The sequence below is a fragment of the Coturnix japonica genome, unplaced genomic scaffold (genome assembly GCF_054131305.1).
Source record: "Coturnix japonica strain WE unplaced genomic scaffold, WE-NBRP24 Scf140, whole genome shotgun sequence".
NCBI classification, from domain to species: Eukaryota; Metazoa; Chordata; class Aves; order Galliformes; family Phasianidae; genus Coturnix; species Coturnix japonica.
Genome location: NW_028189043.1, coordinates 70,652 through 95,983, shown reverse-complemented (window position 1 = coordinate 95,983; position 25,332 = coordinate 70,652). Strand labels below are relative to the sequence as shown.

The window sequence follows — 25,332 nt, the reverse complement described above, 5'->3', positions numbered from 1 at the left end:
GCGATGCTCAGCTTTTATTTTGGGGTGGGGGAATTTTTGGGGTTAAATCCGATGATTTTGGGGTCCGGAGGCGCTCAGTCATCTGGGGGGAATCGGGGGAGGGGATTATGTGGGGCAGGGACCCATAGAGATCCATAGAGATGCATAGGGACCCATAGAGACCCATAGAGACCCATAGGGACCCATAGAGACCCATAGGGACCCATAGGGACCCATAGGGACACATAGGGACCCATAGGGGCCCATAGAGACCCATAGGGACCCCATAGGGACCCATAGAGACCCATAGAGACCCCATAGAGACCCCATAGAGACCCATAGGGACCCATAGAGACCCATAGAGACCCCATAGAGACCCATAGGGACCCGTAGAGACCCATAGAAACCCATAGAGACCCATAAGGACCCATAGGGACACATAGAGACCCATAGAGACCCATAGAGACCCCATAGAGACCCATAGAGACCCATAGAGACCCATAGGGACCCATAGGGACCCATAGAGACACATAGAGACCCATAGAGACCCGTAGGGACCCATAGAGACACATAGGGACCCCATAGAGACCCATAGGGACCCATAGAGACCCATAGAGACCCATAGAGACCCATAGTGCCCCATAGAGACCCATAGAGACCCCATAGTGCCCCATAGAGACCCATAGAGACCCCATAGTGCCCCACAGAGACCCCATAGTGCCCCATAGAGACCCATAGTGCCCCATAGAGCCCCTACAGTGCCCCATAGAGACCCCATAGTGCCCCATAGAGCCCCTACAGTGCCCCATAGAGACCCATAGAGACCCCATAGAAGCTCCCCCTTCATTTGCTCACCCCCATCTGTGGGGCAGCCCCACGGATTGAGGCAGGGCCGCGTCTCCTCCACCCTGAGCGGCTGCCCCATAAGTGGGGCACATTTGGGTCGGGCCGTGCCCCAAAAGGTGACATTGATGGGGGGACCCGAACCCACCGGGGTCATCGTCAGCCTGGGGGGGGGAAAGACCCCATAGATACCCCATAGATCCCCATTCACCCCATAGATCCTCCATTCACCCCATAGAGACCCCATTCACCCCATAGAGACCCCATAGATCCCCATTCACCCCATAGATCCCCATTCACCCCATAGATCCCCATTCACCCCATAGATCCCCCATTCACCCCATAGATCCCCATTCACCCCATAGATCACCAACAGACCCCATAGATCCCCATTCACCCCATAGATCCCCAACAGACCCCATAGAGACCCCACAGATCCCCATTCACCCCATAGATCACCAACAGACCCCATAGATCCCCATTCACCCCATAGATCACCAACAGACCCCATAGATCCCCATTCACCCCATAGATCACCAACAGACCCCATAGATCCCCCATTCACCCCATAGATCCCCATTCACCCCATAGATCCCCCATTCACCCCATAGATCCCCATTCACCCCATAGATCCCCATTCACCCCACAGATCCCCCATTCACCCCATAGATCACCAACAGACCCCATAGAGACCCCATAGATCCCCATTCACCCCATAGATCACCAACAGACCCCATAGATCCCCATTCACCCCATAGATCCCCCATTCACCCCATAGATCCCCATTCACCCCATAGATCACCAACAGGCCCCATAGAGACCCCATAGATCCCCATTCACCCCATAGATCCCCATTCACCCCATAGATCCCCATTCACCCCATAGAGACCCCATAGATCCCCATTCACCCCATAGATCCCCCATTCACCCCATAGATCCCCATTCACCCCATAGAGACCCCATAGATCCCCATTCACCCCATAGATCCCCATTCACCCCACAGATCCCCCATTCACCCCATAGATCACCAACAGACCCCATAGAGACCCCATAGATCCCCATTCACCCCATAGATCACCAACAGACCCCATAGATCCCCATTCACCCCATAGATCCCCCATTCACCCCATAGATCCCCATTCACCCCATAGATCACCAACAGGCCCCATAGAGACCCCATAGATCCCCATTCACCCCATAGATCCCCATTCACCCCATAGATCCCCATTCACCCCATAGATCCCCAACAGACCCCATAGAGACCCCATAGATCCCCATTCACCCCATAGATCACCAACAGACCCCATAGATCCCCATTCACCCCATAGATCACCAACAGACCCCATAGATCCCCATTCACCCCATAGATCCCCATTCACCCCATAGATCCCCCATTCAGCCCATAGATCCCCAACAGACCCCATAGAGACCCCATAGATCCCCATTCACCCCATAGATCACCAACAGACCCCATAGATCCCCATTCACCCCATAGATCACCAACAGACCCTATAGATCCCCAACAGACCCCATAGAGACCCCATAGATCCCCATTCACCCCATAGATCACCAACAGACCCCATAGATCACCAACAGACCCCATAGAGACCCCATAGATCCCCATTCACCCCATAGATCCCCATTCACCCCATAGATCCCCCATTCACCCCATAGATCACCAACAGACCCCATAGATCCCCATTCACCCCATAGATCCCCATTCACCCCATAGATCCCCATTCACCCCATAGATCCCCAATTCACCCCATAGATCCCCAATTCACCCCATAGATCCCCATTCACCCCATAGATCCCCATTCACCCCATAGATCACCAACAGACCCCATAGATCCCCCATTCACCCCATAGATCCCCAATTCACCCCATAGATCCCCATTCACCCCATAGATCCTCCGTTCACCCCATAGATCCCCATTCACCCCATAGATCCCCAACAGACCCCATAGAGACCCCATAGATCCCCATTCACCCCATAGATCCCCCATTCACCCCATAGATCCCCATTCACCCCATAGAGACCCCATAGATCCCCATTCACCCCATAGATCCCTATTCAACCCATAGATCACCATTCACCCCATAGAGACCCCATAGATCCCCATTCACCCCATAGATCCCCCATTCACCCCATAGATCCCCATTCACCCCATAGATCCCCATTCACCCCACAGATCCCCCATTCACCCCATAGATCACCAACAGACCCCATAGAGACCCCATAGATCCCCATTCACCCCATAGATCACCAACAGACCCCATAGATCCCCATTCACCCCATAGATCCCCCATTCACCCCATAGATCCCCATTCACCCCATAGATCACCAACAGGCCCCATAGAGACCCCATAGATCCCCATTCACCCCATAGATCCCCAACAGACCCCATAGATCCCCAACAGACCCCATAGAGACCCCATAGATCCCCATTCACCCCATAGATCACCAACAGACCCCATAGATCCCCAACAGACCCCATAGATCACCAACAGACCCCATAGATCCCCCATTCACCCCATAGATCACCAACAGACCCCATAGAGACCCCACAGATCCCCATTCACCCCATAGATCCCCCATTCACCCCATAGATCCCCATTCACCCCATAGAACCCCATAGAACCCCCCAGAACCCCATAGACTCCCTCTAGAACCCCCTAGAACCCCATAGACTCCCCATAGAACCCCATAGAACCCCATAGACTCCCCATAGAACCCCATAGAACCCCATAGAACCCCACAGAACCCCATAGAACCCCATAGAACCCCATAGAACCCCCCAGAACCCCATAGACTCCCCATAGAACACCACAGAACCGCATAGAACCCCATAGAACCTTATAGACTCCCCATAGAACCCCCCCAGAACCCCCATAGAACCCCATAGAACCCCATAGAACCCCCCAGAACCCCATAGAGCCCCATAGAACCACCCCAGAACCCCATAGAATCCCCCCAGAACCCCATAGACTCCCCATAGAACCCCATAGAACCCCACAGAACCCCACAGAACCTCATAGAACCCCATAGAACCCCATAGACTCCCCATAGAACCCCATAGAACCCCCCAGAACCCCATAGAACCCCATAGACTCCCCATAGAACCCCATAGAACCCCATAGAACCCCATAGAACCCCATAGACTCCCCATAGAACCCCATAGAACCCCATAGAACCCCATAGAACCCCATAGAACCCCATAGACTCCCCATAGAACCCCATAGAACCCCCCAGAACCCCCCCAGAACCCCATAGACTCCCCATAGAACCCCATAGAACCCCACAGAACACCATAGAGCCCCATAGAACCCTCCCAGAACCCCATAGAAACCCCAAAGAACCCCCCAGAATCCCATAGAACCCCATAGAACCTTATAGACTCCCCATAGACCCCCCCCAGAACCACATAGCCTCCCCATAGAACCCCATAGAACCCCCCAGAACCCCATAGAACCCCATAGAACCCCATAGACTCCCCATAGAACCCCATAAAACCCCATAGAACCCCATAGAACCCCACAGACCCCTCATAGAACCCCATAGAACCCCATAGAACCCCCCATAGCTCCCCATAGAACCCCATAGACTCCCCATAGAACCCCATAGAACCCCATAGAACCCCCCAGAACCCCACAGACTCCCCATAGCTCCCCCCATAGCTCCCCATAGAACCCCATAAAACCCCATAGAACCCCATAGAACCCCATAGAACCCCATAGACTCCCCATAGAACCCCATAGAACCCCATAGAACCCCATAGAACCCCATAGAACCCCATAGAACCCCATAGACTCCCCATAGCTCCCCCCCATAGCTCCCCATAGAACCCCATAGAACCCCATAGAACCCCCCACAACCCCATAGAACCCCCCAGAACCCCACCGACTCCCCATAGAACCCCATAGACTCCCCATAGAACCCCATAGAACCCCATAGACTCCACATAGAACCCCATAGAACACCCCCCGAACCCCATAGACTCCCCATAGAACCCCATAGAACCCCCCCAGAACCCCATAGACTCCCCATAGCTCCCCCCCATAGAGCCCCATAGACTCCCCATAGAACCCCATAGAACCCCATAGAACCCCACAGAACCCCATAGACTCCCCATAGAACCCCATAGAACCCCCCCAGAACCCCATAGACTCCCCATAGAACCCCATAGAACCCCATAGACTCCCCATAGAACCCCATAAAACCCCATAGAACCCCATAGAACCCCCCCAGAACCCCATAGAACCCCATAGAACCCCACAGACTCCCCATAGAACCCCACAGAACCCCCCAGAACCCCATAGAACCCCATAGAACCCCCCCAGAACCCCATAGACTCCCCATAGAACCCCATAGAACCCCCCAGAACCCCATAGAACCCCATAGAACCCCCCAGAACCCCCCAGAACCCCATAGACTCCCCATAGAACCCCCCCAGTACCCCATAGACTCCCCATAGAACCCCCCCAGAACCCCATAGAACCCCACAGAACCCCATAGAACCCCCCAGAACCCCATAGACTCCCCATAGAACCCCACTGAACCCCTCAGAACCCCATAGACTCCCCATAGAACCCCATAGAACCCCCCCAGAACCCCATAGACTCCCCATAGAACCCCCCAGAACCCCATAGACTCCCCATAGAACCCCATAGAACCCCCCAGAACACCATAGAACCCCATAGACTCCCCATAGACTCCCCATAGAACCCCATAGAACCCCCCCAGAACCCCATAGACTCCCCATAGAACCCCACAGAACCCCATAGACTCCCCATAGAACCCCACAGAACCCCACAGACTCCCCATAGCTCCCTCCATAGCTCCCCATAGAACCCCATAAAACCCCATAGAACCCCATAGAACCCCCCAGAACCCCATAGACTCCCCATAGAACCCCACAGAACCCCACAGAACCCCATAGAATCCCCCCAGAACCCCACAGAACCCCATAGAACCCCACAGAACCTTATAGAACCCCACAGAACCCCATAGACTCCCCATAGAACCCCACAGAACCCCATATACTCCCCATAGAGCCCCATAAAACCCCATAGAACCCCATAGCTCCCCCCCATAGCTCCCCATACGGGTATTTGGGATATATGGGGCGACACTCCCGGTATCGGCTCCGGTTGGGTTCGGCCCCACACGGTGGATGGCAAAGACCCCAAGGAGCCCAATGGGACCAGGAACCTGGAACTGGGGGGGGATGGAAAGGGACCCCATTAACTTATGGGGTTCTATGGGGTTCTATGGGGTTCTATGGGGTTCTATGGGGTTCTATGGGGAGTCTATGGGGTTTAAGGGGTTTTATGGGGTTCTATGGGGTTCTATGGGGTTCTATGGGGAGTCTATGGGGTTCTATGGGGAGTCTATGGGGTTCTTTGAGGTTCTGTGGGGTTCTATGGGGTTCTATGGGGTTTAATGGGGTTCTATGGGGATCTATGGGGTTCTGTGGGCTTCTATGGGGTTCTTTGGGGAGTCTATGGGTCTCTATGGGGTTTTATGGGGTTTTATGGGGTTCTATGGGGCTCTATAGGGTTCTATGGGGAGTCTATGGGGAGTCTATGGGGTTCTATGAGGTTCTATGGGGAGTCTATGGGGTTCTATGGGGTTCTATGGGGATCTATGGGGTTTAATGGGGTTCTATGGGGTTCTATGGGGCTCTATGGGGTTCTTTGGGGAGTCCATGGGGCTCTATGGGGTTTTATGGGGTTCTATGGGGTTCTATGGGAAGTCTATGGGGTTCTACGAGGTTCTATGGGGAGTCTATGGGGCTCTGTGGGGTTTTATGGGGTTCTATGGGGTTCTATGGGGAGTCTATGGGGTTCTATGGGGTTCTATGGGGTTCTATGGGGTTTTATGGGGTTCTATGGGGTTCTATGGGGAGTCTATGGGGCTCTATGGGGTTTTATGGGGTTCTATGGGGTTCTATGGGGTTTTATGGGGTTTTATGGGGTTCTATGGGGTTCTATGGGGAGTCTATGGAGTTCTATGGGGTTCTACGAGGTTCTATGGGGAGTCTATGGGGCTCTGTGGGGTTTTATGGGGTTCTATGGGGTTCTATGGGGTTTAATGGGGTTCTATGGGGTTCTATGGGGAGTCTATGGGGTTCTATGGGGTTTTATGGGGCTCTGTGGGGTTTTATGGGGAGTCTATGGGGTTCTATGGGGTTCTGGAAGGGGTCTATGGGGTTTTATGGTGCTCTATGGGGTTCTATGTGGTTCTATGGGGTTCTGGAGGAATTCTATGGGGTTCTATGGGGTTCTATGGGATTCTATGGGGTTTTATGGGGAGTCTTTGGGGTTCTATAGGGCTCTATGGGGTTCTGTGGGGTTCTATGGGGAGTCTATGGGGTTCTATGGGGTTCTGTTGGGCAATCTGGGTCAGCTATGGGGCACTTATGGGGCAGCTATGGGGCACTTATAGGGCAGCAATGGGACACTTATGGGGCAGCTATGGGACACTTATGGGGCAGCTATGGGACACTTATGGGGCAGCAATGGGGCACTTATAGGGCAGCAATGGGACACTTATGGGGCAGCTATGGGGCAGCAATGGGACACTTATGGGGCAGCTATGGGGCACTTATGGGGCAGCAATGGGACACTTATGGGGCAGCTATGGGACACTTATGGGGCAGCTATGGGGCACTTATAGGGCAGCAATGGGACACTTATGGGGCAGCTATGGGGCAGCAATGGGACACTTATGGGGCAGCTATGGGGCACTTATGGGGCAGCTATGGGACACTTATGGGGCAGCTATGGGACACTTATGGGGCAGCTATGGGACACTTATGGGGCAGCTATGGGGCACTTATAGGGCAGCAATGGGACACTTATAGGGCAGCAATGGGACACTTATGGGGCAGCAATGGGACACTTATGGGGCAGCTATGGGACACTTATGGGGCAGCTATGGGGCACTTATAGGGCAGCAATGGGACACTTATGGGGCAGCTATGGGGCACTTATGGGGCAGCAATGGGACACTTATGGGGCAGCAATGGGACACTTATGGGGCAGCTATGGGGCATCTATAGGGCACTTATGGGGCAGCAATGGGACACTTATGGGGCAGCAATGGGACACTTATGGGGCAGCTATGGGACACTTATGGGGCAGCAATGGGACACTTATGGGGCAGCAATGGGACACTTATAGGGCAGCAATGGGACACTTATGGGGCAGCTATGGGGCACTTATAGGGCAGCTATGGGACACTTATGGGGCAGCAATGGGGCACTTATAGGGCAGCTATGGGGCACTTATGGGGCATCAATGGGACACTTATAGGGCAGCTATGGGACACTTATGGGGCAGCTATGGGGCACTTATGGGGCAGCTATGGGACACTTATGGGGCAGCTATGGGACACTTATGGGGCAGCAATGGGACACTTATGGGGCAGCAATGGGGCACTTATGGGGCAGCAATGGGACACTTATGGGGCAGCAATGGGACACTTATGGGGCAGCTATGGGGCAGCAATGGGACACTTATGGGGCAGGAATGGGACACTTATAGGGCAGCAATGGGACACTTATGGGGCAGCTATGGGGCAGCAATGGGACACTTATGGGGCAGGAATGGGACACTTATGGGGCAGCTATGGGGCACTTATAGGGCAGCAATGGGACACTTATAGGGCAGCAATGGGACACTTATAGGGCAGCAATGGGACACTTATGGGGCAGCAATGGGACACTTATGGGGCAGCAATGGGACACTTATGGGGCAGCTATGGGGCACTTATAGGGCAGCAATGGGACACTTATGGGGTAGCAGTGGGACACTTATGGGGCAGCTATGGGGCACTTATAGGGCAGCTATGGGACACTTATGGGGCAGCTATGGGGCAGCAATGGGACACTTATGGGGCAGCTATGGGGCACTTATGGGGCAGCTATGGGACACTTATAGGGCAGCTATGGGACACTTATGGGGCAGCTATGGGGCACTTATGGGGCAGCTATGGGGCACTTATAGGGCAGCAATGGGACACTTATGGGGTAGCAGTGGGACACTTATGGGGCAGCTATGGGACACTTATGGGGCAGCAATGGGACACTTATGGGGCAGCTATGGGGCAGCAATGGGACACTTATGGGGCAGCTATGGGACACTTATGGGGCAGCAATGGGACACTTATGGGGCAGCTATGGGACACTTATGGGGCAGCTATGGGACACTTATGGGGCAGCAATGGGACACTTATGGGGCAGCTATGGGGCACTTATGGGGCAGCTATGGGACACTTATGGGGCAGCTATGGGACACTTATGGGGCAGCTATGGGGCACTTATGGGGCAGCTATGGGACACTTATGGGGCAGCTATGGGACACTTATGGGGCAGCAATGGGACACTTATGGGGCAGCAATGGGACACTTATGGGGCAGCTATGGGACACTTATGGGGCAGCAATGGGACACTTATGGGGCAGCTATGGGGCACTTATAGGGCAGCTATGGGACACTTATGGGGCAGCTATGGGGCAGCAATGGGACACTTATGGGGCAGCTATGGGGCACTTATGGGGCAGCAATGGGACACTTATGGGGCAGCTATGGGGCATCAATGGGACACTTATGGGGCAGCAATGGGACACTTATGGGGCAGCAATGGGACACTTATGGGGCAGCTATGGGGCACTTATGGGGCAGCAATGGGACACTTATGGGGCAGCAATGGGACACTTATGGGGCAGCTATGGGGCACTTATAGGGCAGCAATGGGACACTTATGGGGCAGCTATGGGGCACTTATGGGGCAGCTATGGGACACTTATGGGGCAGCAATGGGACACTTATGGGGCAGCAATGGGACACTTATGGGGCAGCTATGGGGCACTTATGGGGCAGCAATGGGACACTTATGGGGCAGCAATGGGACACTTATGGGGCAGCAATGGGACACTTATGGGGCAGCTATGGGGCACTTATAGGGCAGCAATGGGACACTTATGGGGCAGCTATGGGGCATCTATAGGGCACTTATGGGGCAGCAATGGGACACTTATGGGGCAGCAATGGGACACTTATGGGGCAGCTATGGGACACTTATGGGGCAGCTATGGGGCACTTATGGGGCAGCAATGGGGCATCTATAGGGCACTTATGGGGCAGCTATGGGGCATCTATAGGGCACTTATGGGGCACTCACGCAGGCAGTGGTGTACATTGTAGCAGGCCCGCAGCTGGATGGTTCCCAGCCCCCCACTTATGGGGCAGGGGCTGCCCCCCTCCTTCCACCCCACACATTCCCGGGTCCTTTTCTGCTGCCCCACAGATTCCTTGCACCTCAGTTCGCCCCACGGCCGCCTCTCGCAGTGGGTCCAGGGGCTCCAAGGCCCCCAATGGGGCACAGCTGTGGGGCAGAGAGGGGGGGGGGGGTGGATGTGGGACCCACACTTGGGGGTCACAGGGCTCTGTCAATCCCTCCTGACCCACACTTATGGGGCTGGGGGTCACGTGACCCTTTCCAGACCCACACTTATGGGGCTGGGGGTCACGTGACCCCTTCCAGACCCACACTTGGGGGTCACAGGGATGCTCAGACCCACACTTATGGGGCTGGGGGTTACGTGACCCCTTCCAGACCCACACTTGGGGGTCACAGGGATGCTCAGACCCACACTTATGGGGCTGGGGGTCCCACAAGCCACTCAGACCCACACTTATGGGGCTGGGGGTCACGTGACCCCTTCCAGACCCACACTTGGGGGGCACAGGGATGCTCAGACCCACACTTATGGGGCTGGGGGTCCCACAAGCCACTCAGACCCACACTTATGGGGCTGGGGGTCATGTGACCCTTTCCAGACCCACACTTATGGGGCTGGGGGTCATGTGACCCTTTCCAGACCCACACTTATGGGGCTGGGGGTCATGTGACCCCTTCCAGACCCACACTTATGGGGCTGGGGTCATGTGACCCCTTTCCAGACCCACACTTATGGGGCTGGGGTCATGTGACCCTTTCCAGACCCACACTTATGGGGCTGGGGGTCATGTGACCCTTTCCAGACCCACACTTATGGGGCTGTGGGTCATGTGACCCCTTCCAGACCCACACTTATGGGGCTGGGGGTTACATGTCCCCTTCCAGACCCACACTTATGGGGCTGGTGGGTCACGTGTCCCCTTCCAGACCCACACTTGGGGGTCACAGGGATGCTCAGACCCACACTTATGGGGCTGGTGGGTCACGTGACCCCTTCCAGACCCACACTTATGGGGCTGGGGGTCACGTGACCCCTTCCAGACCCACACTTATGGGGCTGGGGGTCATGTGACCCTTTCCAGACCCACACTTATGGGGCTGGGGGTTACATGACCCCTTCCAGACCCACACTTATGGGGCTGTGGGTCATGTGACCCTTTCCAGACCCACACTTATGGGGCTGGGGGTCACGTGACCCCTTCCAGACCCACACTTGGGGGTCACAGGGATGCTCAGACCCACACTTATGGGGCTGGGGGTCACATGACCCCTTCCAGACCCACACTTATGGGGCTGGGGGTCACATGACCCCTTCCAGACCCACACTTATGGGGCTGGGGGTTACATGACCCTTTCCAGACCCACACTTATGGGGCTGGGGGTTACATGACCCCTTCCAGACCCACACTTATGGGGCTGGGGGTCACATGACCCCTTCCAGACCCACACTTATGGGGCTGGGGGTTACATGACCCTTTCCAGACCCACACTTATGGGGCTGGGGGTTACATGACCCCTTCCAGACCCACACTTGGGGGTCACAGGGATGCTCAGACCCACACTTATGGGGCTGGGGGTCATGTGACCCCTTCCAGACCCACACTTATGGGGCTGGGGGTCATGTGACCCTTTCCAGACCCACACTTATGGGGCTGGGTGTCATGTGACCCTTTCCAGACCCACACTTATGGGGCTGGGGGTCACATGACCCCTTCCAGACCCACACTTATGGGGCTGGGGGTCACGTGTCTCCTTCCAGACCCACACTTGGGGGCTGCAGGGATGCTCAGACCCACACTTATGGGGCTGGTGGGTCCCACAAGCCACTCAGACCCACACTTATGGGGCTGGGGGTCACGTGTCTCCTTCCAGACCCACACTTGGGGGGCACAGGGATGCTCAGACCCACACTTATGGGGCTGCGGGTCACTTGAACCCTTCCAGACCCACACTTGGGGGGCACAGGGATGCTCAGACCCACACTTATGGGGCTGGGGGTCATGTGACCCTTTCCAGACCCACACTTATGGGGCTGGGGGTCACATGACCCCTTCCAGACCCACACTTATGGGGCTGGGGGTCATGTGACCCCTTCCAGACCCACACTTATGGGGCTGGGGGTCACGTGACCCTTTCCAGACCCACACTTATGGGGCTGGGGGTTACATGACCCTTTCCAGACCCACACTTATGGGGCTGGGGGTCACGTGACCCTTTCCAGACCCACACTTATGGGGCTGGGGGTTACATGACCCTTTCCAGACCCACACTTATGGGGCTGGGGGTCATGTGACCCTTTCCAGACCCACACTTATGGGGCTGGGGGTTACATGACCCCTTCCAGACCCACACTTATGGGGCTGGGGGTCATGTGACCCCTTCCAGACCCACACTTGGGGGGCACAGAGATGCTCAATGACCACATTTAAATACGACCCAGTTAAGCCCCGCCCACTTAAGCCCCGCCCCCCTATTACCATATATAGACACAACCCCATTAAGCCCCGCCCACTGTTAAGCCCCGCCCACATTGCCATATATGGACACGACCTGGATAGGCTCCGCCCACTGTTAAGCCCCGCCCCTATTACCATATATAGACACGACCCATTAAACCCCGCCCCCACTTAAGCCCCGCCCCCATTACCATATATAGACACGACCCAATCAAGTCCCGCCCCCACTTAAGCCCCGCCTCCATTACCTTATATAGACACGAGCTCCATTAAGCCCCGCCCACTGTTAAGCCCCACCCCATCACCATATATAGACACAACCCCATTAAGCCACGCCCATTTATAAGCCCCGCCCACATTGCTATATATGGACATGACCTGGATAGGCTCCGCCCACTGTTAAGCCCTGCCCCTATTACCATATATAGACACGACCAATTAAACCCCGCCCCCACTTAAGCCCTGCCCCTATTACCTTATATGGACACGACCAATTAAACCCCGCCCCCACTTAACCTCCGCCCCTATTACCTTATACGGACACAACCCAGTTAAGCCCCGCCCACTTAAGCCCCGCCCCCATTACCATATATAGACACAACCCCATTAAGCCACGCCCACTTATAAGCCCCGCCCCGATTACCATATATAGACACCACCCGGTTAAGCCCCGCCCCCACTTAAGCCCCGCCCCTATTACCATATATAGACACAACCCCATTAAGCCACGCCCACTTATAAGCCCCGCCCCGATTACCATATATAGACACCACCCAGTTAAGCCCCGCCCCCACTTAAGCCCCGCCCCTATTACCATATATAGACACAACCCCATTAAGCCACGCCCACTTATAAGCCCCGCCTCTATTACCATATATAGACACCACCCGGTTAAGCCCCGCCCACTTAAGCCCCGCCCCTATTACCATATATGGACACGACCCAATTAAACCCCGCCCCCACTTAAGCCCCGCCCCATTACCTTATATGGACACGACCCAGTTAAGCCCCACCCACCGTTAAGCCCCGCCCCATTACCATATATGGACACGACCCAGTTAAGCCCCGCCCCACTTCCCATATATAGACACGCCCCAATTAAGCCCCGCCCCCTTAAGCACCGCCCCCATTACCATATATAGACACGCCCCAATTAAGCCCCGCCCCCCTTAAGCCCCGCCCCCTATTACCTTATATGGACACGACCCAGTTAAGCCCCGCCCCCTCACCTGGACACGCCCCCTTGGGCCCGCACGCCGCCATCTTGGTGCTGTTGCCATGGCAACCGCGGCCGCCATGTTGGGGGGGCGGGGCGTCGCAAGAGCGTGTCCACGTGACCACGCCCAGGCCGCAGGTCACGTGACACGGTGTAAGCTCCGCCCACGGGCTCCAGGCACCGTCCACTTCCGGGTTTGGACAGGAAGTGAGAGGGAAACAGGAAGTGAGAAGTGGACCGGAAGTTCCCCCTCAAACCGGAAACGCAGGTCGGCCATTTTGGTTCCGCCAACAAAAGGTTCCGCCCCCCTTTTAAGCCCCGCCCCCCTTTAAGCCCCGCCCCCCTTTAAGCCCCGCCCCTCGCTTCCCATTGGTTCTCACCGGGACATGGCGGCAAACCGGGACACTCCCCAACTTCCGTTCCCTCCCCCGGACACGGACTTCCGGGTGGCTCCACGGAAGGGGCGGGATTATCGCATTTCCGCTTCCGGCTCCGGACGGAAGTCGATCCTTTCCCTCGACACGTGACCCCGCAAGGCCCCCATTGGCTCCACTCTCCCCAAGCCCCGCCCACTTCCGGGTTGGGTGGAGGGGAGAAAAGGGGGCGGGGTCAGTAGAAAGCCACGCCCCCCCTCCGTCCTCTCGTCCAATCACAACCCGCCCAGCTCTCTCCCCTTCTCCAGCCTCCACCCAGCCCCACTTCGACCCATAGACCCCATAGAGACCCATAGATCGACCCATAGACCCCATAGAGACCCATAGATCGACCCATAGACCCCATAGAGACCCATAGATCGACCCATAGACCCCATAGAGACCCATAGACCCCATAGAGACCCATAGATTGACCCATAGACCCCATAGAGACCCATAGATCGATCCATAGACCCCATAGAGACCCATAGACCCCATAGAGACCCATAGATCGACCCATTGACCCCATAGAGACCCATAGATCGACCCATAGACCCCATAGAGACCCATAGATCGACCCATAGACCCCATAGAGACCCATAGATCGACCCATAGACCCCATAGAGACCCATAGATCGACACATAGACCCCATAGAGACCCATAGATCGATCCATAGACCCCATAGAGACCCATAGACCCCATAGAGACCCATAGATCGACCCATTGACCCCATAGAGACCCATAGATCGACCCATAGACCCCATAGAGACCCATAGATCGACCCATAGACCCCATAGAGACCCATAGATCGACCCATAGACCCCATAGAGACCCATAGATCGACACATAGACCCCATAGAGACCCATAGATCGATCCATAGACCCCATAGAGACCCATAGACCCCATAGAGACCCATAGATCGACCCATTGACCCCATAGAGACCCATAGATTGACCCATAGACCCCATAGAGACCCATAGATCGACCCATAGACCACATAGAGACCCATAGATCGACCCATAGACCACATAGAGACCCATAGATCGACCCATAGACCCCATAGAGACCCATAGATCGACCCATAGACCCCATAGAGACCCATAGATCGACCCATAGACCCCATAGAGACCCATAGATCGACCCATAGACCCCATAGAGACCCATAGAGACCCATAGACCCCATAGAGACCCATAGACCCCATAGAGACCCATAGACCGACCCATAGACCCCATAGAGACCCATAGACCGCATAGAGACCCATAGATTGACCCATAGACCCCATAGAGACCCATAGATCGACCCATAGAACCCACAGAGACCCATAGATCGACCCATAGACCCCATAGAGACCCATAGATCGACCCATAGACCCCATAGAGACCCATAGATCGACCCATAGACCCCATAGAGACCCATAGATCGACCCATAGACCCCATAGAGACCCATAGATCGACCCATAGACCCCATAGAGACCCATAGATCGACCCATAGACCCCATAGAGACCCATAGATCGACCCATAGACCCCATAGAGACCCATAGATCGACACATAGACCCCATAGAGACCCATAGATCGATCCATAGACCCCATAGAGACCCATAGACCCCATAGAGACCCATAGATCGACCCATTGACCCCATAGAGACCCATAGATCGACCCATAGACCCCATAGAGACCCATAGATCGACCCATAGACCCCATAGAGACCCATAGATCGACCCATAGACCCCATAGAGACCCATAGATCGACACATAGACCCCATAGAGACCCATAGATCGATCCATAGACCCCATAGAGACCCATAGACCCCATAGAGACCCATAGATCGACCCATTGACCCCATAGAGACCCATAGATCGACCCATAGACCCCATAGAGACCCATAGATCGACCCATAGACCCCATAGAGACCCATAGATCGACCCATAGACCCCATAGAGACCCATAGATCGACACATAGACCCCATAGAGACCCATAGATCGATCCATAGACCCCATAGAGACCCATAGACCCCATAGAGACCCATAGATCGACCCATTGACCCCATAGAGACCCATAGATTGACCCATAGACCCCATAGAGACCCATAGATCGACCCATAGACCACATAGAGACCCATAGATCGACCCATAGACCACATAGAGACCCATAGATCGACCCATAGACCCCATAGAGACCCATAGATCGACCCATAGACCCCATAGAGACCCATAGATCGACCCATAGACCCCATAGAGACCCATAGATCGACCCATAGACCCCATAGAGACCCATAGATCGACCCATAGACCCCATAGAGACCCAGAGATCGACCCATAGACCCCATAGAGACCCATAGATCGACCCATAGACCCCATAGAGACCCATAGACCCCATAGAGACCCATAGATCGACCCATAGACCCCATAGAGACCCATAGATCGACCCATAGACCCCATAGAGACCCATAGACCCCATAGAGACCCATAGACCCCATAGATCGACCCATAGACCCCATAGAGACCCATAGATCGACCCATAGACCCCATAGAGACCCATAGATCGACCCATAGACCCCATAGAGACCCATAGATCGACCCATAGACCCCATAGAGACCCATAGACCCCATAGAGACCCATAGATCGACCCATAGACCCCATAGAGACCCATAGATCGACCCATAGACCCCATAGAGACCCATAGACCCCATAGAGACCCATAGATCGACCCATAGACCCCATAGAGACCCATAGATCGACCCATAGACCCCATAGAGACCCATAGATCGACCCATAGACCCCATAGAGACCCATAGATTGACCCATAGACCCCATAGAGACCCTCCCCACCCCCACATCGACCCTCTCCCCCCCTCCTCACCCCATAGATCGACCCTCTCCCCCCTCCTTGCCTCATAGATTGACCCATAGACCCCATAGAGACCCATAGATCGACCCATAGACCCCATAGAGACCCATAGATCGACCCATAGACCCGATAGAGACCCATAGATCGACCCATAGACCCCATAGAGACCCATAGATCGACCCATAGACCCCATAGAGACCCATAGACCCCATAGAGACCCATAGACCCCATAGAGACCCATAGATCGACCCATAGACCCCATAGAGACCCATAGATCGACCCATAGACCCCATAGAGACCCATAGATCGACCCATAGACCCCATAGAGACCCATAGATCGACCCATAGACCCCATAGAGACCCATAGACCCCATAGAGTCCCATAGATCGACCCATAGACCCCATAGAGACCCATAGATCGACCCATAGACCCCATAGAGACCCATAGATCGACCCATAGACCCCATAGAGACCCATAGATTGACCCATTGACCCCATAGAGACCCATAGATCGACCCATAGACCCTATAGCGACCCATAGATCGACCCATAGACCCCATAGAGACCCATAGACCCCATAGAGACCCATAGACCCCATAGAGACCCATAGATCGACCCATAGACCCCATAGAGACCCATAGACCCCATAGAGACCCATAGATCGACCCATAGACCCCATAGAGACCCATAGATCGACCCATAGACCCCATAGAGACCCATAGATCGACCCATAGACCCCATAGAGACCCATAGACCCCATAGACCCCATAGAGACCCATAGATCGACCCATAGACCCCATAGAGACCCATAGATCGACCCATAGACCCCATAGAGACCCATAGATCGACCCATAGACCCCATAGAGACCCTCCCCCAACCCCATTTCGACCCTCTCCCCCCCTCCTCACCCCATAGATTGACCCATAGACCCCATAGAGACAAATAGATCGACCCATAGACCCTATAGAGACCCATAGACCCCATAGAGACCCATAGATCGACCCATAGACCCCATAGAGACCCATAGACCCCATAGAGACCCATAGATCGACCCATAGACCCCATAGAGACCCATAGATCGACCCATAGACCCCATAGAGACCCATAGACCCCATAGAGACCCATAGATCGACCCATAGACCCCATAGAGACCCATAGATCGACCCATAGACCCCATAGAGACCCATAGATCGACCCATAGACCCCATAGAGACCCATAGATCGACCCATAGACCCCATAGAGACCCATAGATCGACCCATAGACCCCATAGAGACCCATAGACCCCATAGAGACCCATAGATTGACCCATAGACCCCATAGAGACCCATAGATCGACCCATAGACCCCATAGAGACCCATAGATTGACCCATAGACCCCATAGAGACCCATAGATCGACCCATAGACCCCATAGAGACCCATAGATCGACCCATAGACCCGATAGAGACCCATAGATCGACCCATAGACCCCATAGAGACCCATAGATCGACCCATAGACCCCATAGAGACCCATAGACCCCATAGAGACCCATAGACCCCATAGAGACCCATAGATCGACCCATAGACCCCATAGAGACCCATAGATCGACCCATAGACCCCATAGAGACCCATAGATCGACCCATAGACCCCATAGAGACCCATAGATCGACCCATAGACCCCATAGAGACCCATAGACCCCATAGAGTCCCATAGATCGACCCATAGACCCCATAGAGACCCATAGATCGACCCATAGACCCCATAGAGACCCATAGATCGACCCATAGACCCCATAGAGACCCATAGATTGACCCATTGACCCCATAGAGACCCATAGATCGACCCATAGACCCTATAGCGACCCATAGATCGACCCATAGACCCCATAGAGACCCATAGACCCCATAGAGACCCATAGACCCCATAGAGACCCATAGATCGACCCATAGACCCCATAGAGACCCATAGACCCCATAGAGACCCATAGATCGACCCATAGACCCCATAGAGACCCATAGATCGACCCATAGACCCCATAGAGACCCATAGATCGACCCATAGACCCCATAGAGACCCATAGACCCCATAGACCCCATAGAGACCCATAGATCGACCCATAGACCCCATAGAGACCCATAGATCGACCCATAGACCCCATAGAGACCCATAGATCGACCCATAGACCCCATAGAGACCCTCCCCCAACCCCATTTCGACCCTCTCCCCCCCTCCTCACCCCATAGATTGACCCATAGACCCCATAGAGACAAATAGATCGACCCATAGACCCTATAGAGACCCATAGACCCCATAGAGACCCATAGATCGACCCATAGACCCCATAGAGACCCATAGACCCCATAGAGACCCATAGATCGACCCATAGACCCCATAGAGACCCATAGATCGACCCATAGACCCCATAGAGACCCATAGACCCCATAGAGACCCATAGATCGACCCATAGACCCCATAGAGACCCATAGATCGACCCATAGACCCCATAGAGACCCATAGATCGACCCATAGACCCCATAGAGACCCATAGATCGACCCATAGACCCCATAGAGACCCATAGATCGACCCATAGACCCCATAGAGACCCATAGACCCCATAGAGACCCATAGATTGACCCATAGACCCCATAGAGACCCATAGATCGACCCATAGACCCCATAGAGACCCATAGATTGACCCATAGACCCCATAGAGACCCATAGACCCCATAGAGACCCATAGATCGACCCATAGACCCCATAGAGACCCATAGACCCCATAGAGACCCATAGACCCCATAGAGACCCATAGATCGACCCATAGACCCCATAGAGACCCATAGATCGACCCATAGACCCCATAGAGACCCCCCCCCCCACCCCACCCCATTAATTACCGGGACATATAGGGCTGGCCCCATTGCAATCTCTCTCCTCTCGGTTGGGACCCCCATCGCAGCCCCCCCCACATCGGGGGGGTGGGTTGTCACATCCCCTTTGTCTGCTTTGGGTCCCGGCCCCACAAGTCACAGAGCAGCTGCCCCACGGACCCCACGAGGACCAGGAACCTGGTTCTATGGGGGGGAGGAGCTGCCCCATAGAATCCCATTGTGCCCCATAGAGAGTCATAGGACAACATAGAGACCCCATAGACCCCCATAGAGATCCCATAGACCCCATAGAGACCCCGTAGAACCCATAGAGACCCCATAGACCCCATAGAGAGCCCATAGAACCCCATTGAGACCCCATAGACACCATAGAGACACCATAGACCCCATAGAGAGCCCATAGAACCCCATAGAGACCCCATAGACCCCATAGAGAGCCCATAGAACCCCATAGAGACCCCATAGACCCCATAGAGACCCCATAGAACCCCATTGAGACCCCATAGACCCCATAGAGAGCCCATAGACCCCATAGAGACCCCATATACCCCATAGAGAGGCCATAGAACCCCATAGAGACCCCATAGACCCCATAGAGAGCCCATAGACCCCATAGAGACCCCATATACCCCATAGAGAGGCCATAGAACCCCATAGAGACCCCATAGACCCCATAGAGACCCCATAGAACCCCATAGAACCCCATAGATCACGATAGACCCCCATAGAGACCCATAGACCCCCATAGAGTCCCATAGAGCCCCATAGAGCCCCATAGAACCCCATAGACCCCATAGACCCCATAGAGACCCCATAGACCCCATAGAACCCCATAGAGACCCCATAGACCCCCATGAAGACCCCATAGACCCCATAGAGACCCCATAGACCCCATAGACAGCCCATAGAACCCCATTGAGACCCCATAGACCCCATAGAGAGCCCATAGAACCCCATAGAGACCCCATAGACCCCATAGAGACCCCATAGACCCCATAGAGAGCCCATAGAACCCCATAGAGACCCCATAGACCCCATAGAGAGCCCATAGAACCCCATAGAGAGCCCATAGACCCCATAGAGAGCCCATAGAACCCCATAGAGACCCCATAGAACCCCATAGAGACCCCATAGACCCCATTGAGAGCCCATAGAACCCCATTGAGACCCCATAGACCCCATAGAGACCCATAGACACCATAGAGACCCCATAGACCCCATTGAGAGCCCATAGAACCCCATTGAGACCCCATAGACCCCATAGAGACCCATAGACCCCATAGAGACCCCATAGACCCCATAGAGAGCCCATAGAACCCCATAGAGAGCCCATAGAACCCCATAGAGACCCCATATACCCCATAGAGAGCCCATAGAACCCCATAGATCACCATAGACCCCCATAGAGCCCCATAGAACCCATAGAGACCCATAGACCCCATAGACTCCCATAGAGACCCATAGAACCCCACAGATCCCATAGAGACCCCATAGAACCCCATAGATCACCATAGACCCCCATAGAGCCCCATAAAGACCCCATAGACCCCATAGATCCCATAGAATCCCATAGACCCCATAGACCCCATAGAGACCCCATAGACCCCATAGAGACCCCATAGACCCCATAGAGAGCCCATAGAACCCCATAGAGACCCCATAGACCCCATAGAGAGCTCATAGAACCCCATAGAGACCCCATAGACCCCATAGAGAGCCCATAGAACCCCATAGAGAGCCCATAGACCCCATAGAGAGCCCATAGACCCCATAGAGAGCCCATAGAACCCCATTGAGACCCCATAGACCCCATAGAGACCCCATAGACCCCATAGAGACCCCATAGACCCCATAGAGAGCCCATAGAACCCCATAGAGACCCCATAGACCCCATAGAGAGCCATAGAGCCCCATAGAACCCATAGAACCCCATAGAGACCCATAGAACCCCATAGAGACCCCATAGACCCCATAGAGAGCCCATAGACCCCATAGAGACCCCATAGAGACCCCATAGGCACCATAGAGACCCCATAGAACACCATAGAGACCCCATAGACCCCATAGAGAGCCCATAGACCCCATAGAGAGCCCATAGAACCCCATAGAGAGCCCATAGAACCCCATAGAGAGCCCATAGACCCCATAGAGACCCCATAGACCCCATAGAGAGCCCATAGAACCCCATAGAGACCCCATAGAACCCCATAGAGACCCCATAGACCCCATAGAGACACCATAGACCCCATAGAGAGCCCATAGAACCCCATAGAGACCCCATAGACCCCATAGAGACCCCATAGACCCCATAGAGACCCCATAGACCCCATAGAGACACCATAGACCCCATAGAGAGCCCATAGAACCCCATAGAGACCCCATAGACCCCATAGAGAGCCCATAGAACCCCATAGAGACCCCATAGACCCCATAGAGACACCATAGACCCCATAGAGACCCCATAGACCCCATAGAGAGCCCATAGACCCCATAGAGACCCCATAGACCCTATAGAGACCCCATATGCCCCATAGAGACCCCATAGAACCCCATAGAGACCCCACAGACCCCATAGAGACACCATAGACCCCATAGAGAGCCCATAGAACCCCATAGAGACCCCATAGACCCCATAGAGACCCCATAGACCCCATAGGAACCCCATAGACCCCCATGGAGACCCCATAGATCCCATAGAGCCCCATAGAACCCCATAGACCCCATAGACCCCATAGAACCCCATAGAACCCCATAGAACCCCATAGACCCCATAGACCCCATAGAACCCCATAGAACCCCATAGAACCCCATAGAACCCCATAGACCCCATAGACCCCATAGAACCCCATAGAACCCCATAGACCCCATAGACCCCATAGACCCCATAGACCCCAGATGACCCCAGGTAACCCCCATACCGGGGCAGCAGGTCATGTGACACGCCCTGAGCTCCCATTGGCTGTGGGTTCCTCCCACGTGATCCCTTTGGCTCCGCCCCCTCAGCTCCGTCCCCTCCCCGCAGCTCACGGAGCAGCGGCTCCACGCGGCCCAAGGGCCCCAGTCACCTGACCTGAGGGAAGGGATGTGATTGGTTAAGGGGCGGGGCTTGAGAGAAAGGGGCGTGGCTTGAGAGAAAGGGGGCGTGGCTAAAGGGAAGGGTCTATGGGTCCCTATGGGGTCTATGGGGCTCTATAGGGCTCTATGGGGCTCTATGGGTCTCTATGGTTTCTGTGGGGCTCTATGGGTCCCTATTGATCCCTATGGGTCTCTATGGGGTCTGTGGAGCTCTATGGGTCCCTATGGGTCTCTATGGGTCTCTATGGGGTCTGTGGGTCTCTATGGGTCCCTATGGGGTCTATGGGTCCCTATGGGGCTCTATGGGTCTCTATGGGTCTCTATGGGGTCTCTATGGGCTCTATGGGGTCTCTATGGGTCCCTATGGGTCTCTATGGGTCCCTATGGGCTCTATGGGGTCTCTATGGGTCCCTATGGGTCCCAATGGTTCCCTATGGGTCCCTATGGTTCCCTATGGGTCCCTATGGGGTCTATGGGTCCCTATGGGTCTCTATGGGTCACTATGGTTCCCTATGGGGCTCTATGGGTCTCTATGGGTCCCTATGGGGCTCTATGGGTCTCTATGGGTCTCTATGGGGTCTGTGGGTCCCTATGGGGCTCTATGGTTCCCTATGGGTCCCTATGGGCTCTATGGGTCCCTATGGTTCCCTATGGGGCTCTATGGGGCTCTATGGGTCCCTATGGGTCCCTATGGGCTCTATGGGTCCCTATGGTTCCCTATGGGGCTCTATGAGTCCCTATAGGGTCTATGGGTCCCTATGGGCTCTATGGGTCCCTATGGGTCTCTATGGGTCCCTATGGGCTCTATGGGTCCCTATGGGTCTCTATGGGTCCCTATGGATCTCTATGGGGCTCTATGGGTCCCTATGGGTCTCTATGGGTCTCTATGGGTCCCTATGGGTCTATGGGTCCCTATGGGTCTCTATGGGTCCCTATGGGTCTCTATGGGTCCCTATGGGTCTCTATGGGTCCCTATGGGTCCCTATGGGTCCCTATGGGCTCTATGAGTCCCTATGGGTCCCTATGGGTCTCTATGGGTCCCTATGGGTCTCTATGGGCTCTATGGGTCCCTATGGGCTCTATGGGTCCCTATGGGGTCTATGGGGCTCTATGGGGCTCTATGGGTCTCTATGGTTTCTGTGGGGCTCTATGGGTCCCTATGAGTCCCTATGGGTCTCTATGGGGTCTGTGGAGCTCTATGGGTCTCTATGGGTCTCTATGGGTCTCTATGGGTCTCTATGGGGTCTGTGGGTCTCTATGGGTCCCTATGGGGTCTATGGGTCCCTATGGGGCTCTATGGGTACCTATGGGGCTTTATGGGTCTCTATGGGTCCCTATGGGCTCTATGGGTCCCTATGGTTCCCTATGGGGCTCTATGGGTCCCTATATGGGTCCCTATGGGTCCCTATGGGTCTCTATGGGGTCTATGGGTTCCTATGGTTCCCTATGGGGTCTCTATGGATCCCTATGGGTCTCTATGGGTCACTATGGGTCTCTATGGGGTCTCTATGGGTCCCTATGGTTCCCTATGGTTCCCTATGGGTCCCTATGGGGCTCTATGGGTCTCTATGGATCCCTATGGGTCCCTATGGGGTCTATGGTTCCCTATGGGCTCTATGGGGTCTCTATGGATCCCTATGGGTCTCTATGGGTCCCTATGGGTCTCTATGGGGTCTCTATGGGTCCCTATGGTTCCCTATGGTTCCCTATGGGTCCCTATGGGGCTCTATGGGTCTCTATGGGTCCCTATGGGTCTCTATGGCTCCCTATGGTTCCCTATGGGGCTCTATGGGTCCCTATGGGGTCTATGGGTCCCAATGGTTCCCTATGGGTCCCTATGGGTCCCTATGGGTCCCTATGGGCTCTATGGGTCCCTATGGGTCCCTATGGTTCCCTATGGGGTCTCTATGGGTCTCTATGGGTCTCTATGGGTCCCTATGGGTCTCTATGTGTCTCTATGGGTCCCTATGGGTCCCTATGGGTCCCTATGGGTCTCTATGGGTCCCTATGGGTCCCTATGGGTCTCTATGGGTTTCTGTGGGTCTCTATGGGTCTCTATGGGTCTCTATGGGTCTCTATGGGTCTCTATGGGTCTCTATGGGTCACTATGGGTCTCTATGGGGTCTCTATGGGTCCCTATGGGGCTCTATGGGTCCCAATGGTTCCCTATGGGTCCCACCTGCAGCTGTGGCAGTGTCCGTGTGGGCGGAGCTTGTACCCGTAGGCGGGGTTAAGGCAGCACTCAGCCAATGGGACGCGTTCGTCTCCCAGCTGCTCCGCGCAGGCCCCGCCCACCCCGTCCTCGTCAACCAATCGGGTGAAGCACCACACGGCTGGGGGCGGGGCCAAGGGATTGGGGGGGGGGGGCTTCAT

At 54.9% G+C, this 25,332-nt stretch overlaps 1 protein-coding gene across 1 annotated transcript; it reads right to left on the bottom strand.

Annotated features, from left to right (window-relative positions):
- LOC107307864 (properdin) lies at positions 1–25,332 on the bottom strand. Its single transcript, XM_085535617.1, has 9 exons — positions 25,139–25,332; positions 22,803–22,954; positions 19,891–20,067; positions 14,120–14,311; positions 13,753–13,926; positions 10,008–10,211; positions 5,929–6,040; positions 835–986; positions 1–82 (listed from the first exon to the last, which is right to left on the bottom strand). The coding sequence occupies exons 1-9, from the start codon at positions 25,330–25,332 to the stop codon at positions 75–77; spliced, it is 1,365 nt and encodes a 454-aa protein (XP_085391743.1). The 3' UTR covers positions 1–74.

What these genes read in the sequence shown, in the direction of transcription:
- LOC107307864 (XM_085535617.1), bottom strand. Translation starts at nt 25,332, where the DNA reads ATGAAGCCCCCCCCCCCCAATCCCTTGGCCCCGCCCCCAGCCGTGTGG. An exon ending in GGACACTGCCACAGCTGCAG is followed by an intron (nt 22,955 to 25,138) that starts GTGGGACCCATA and finishes CCCTTCCCTCAG; the next exon opens with GTCAGGTGACTGGGGCCCTT. An exon ending in GCCCAAGGGGGCGTGTCCAG is followed by an intron (nt 10,212 to 13,752) that starts GTGAGGGGGCGG and finishes TCTGCCCCACAG; the next exon opens with CTGTGCCCCATTGGGGGCCT.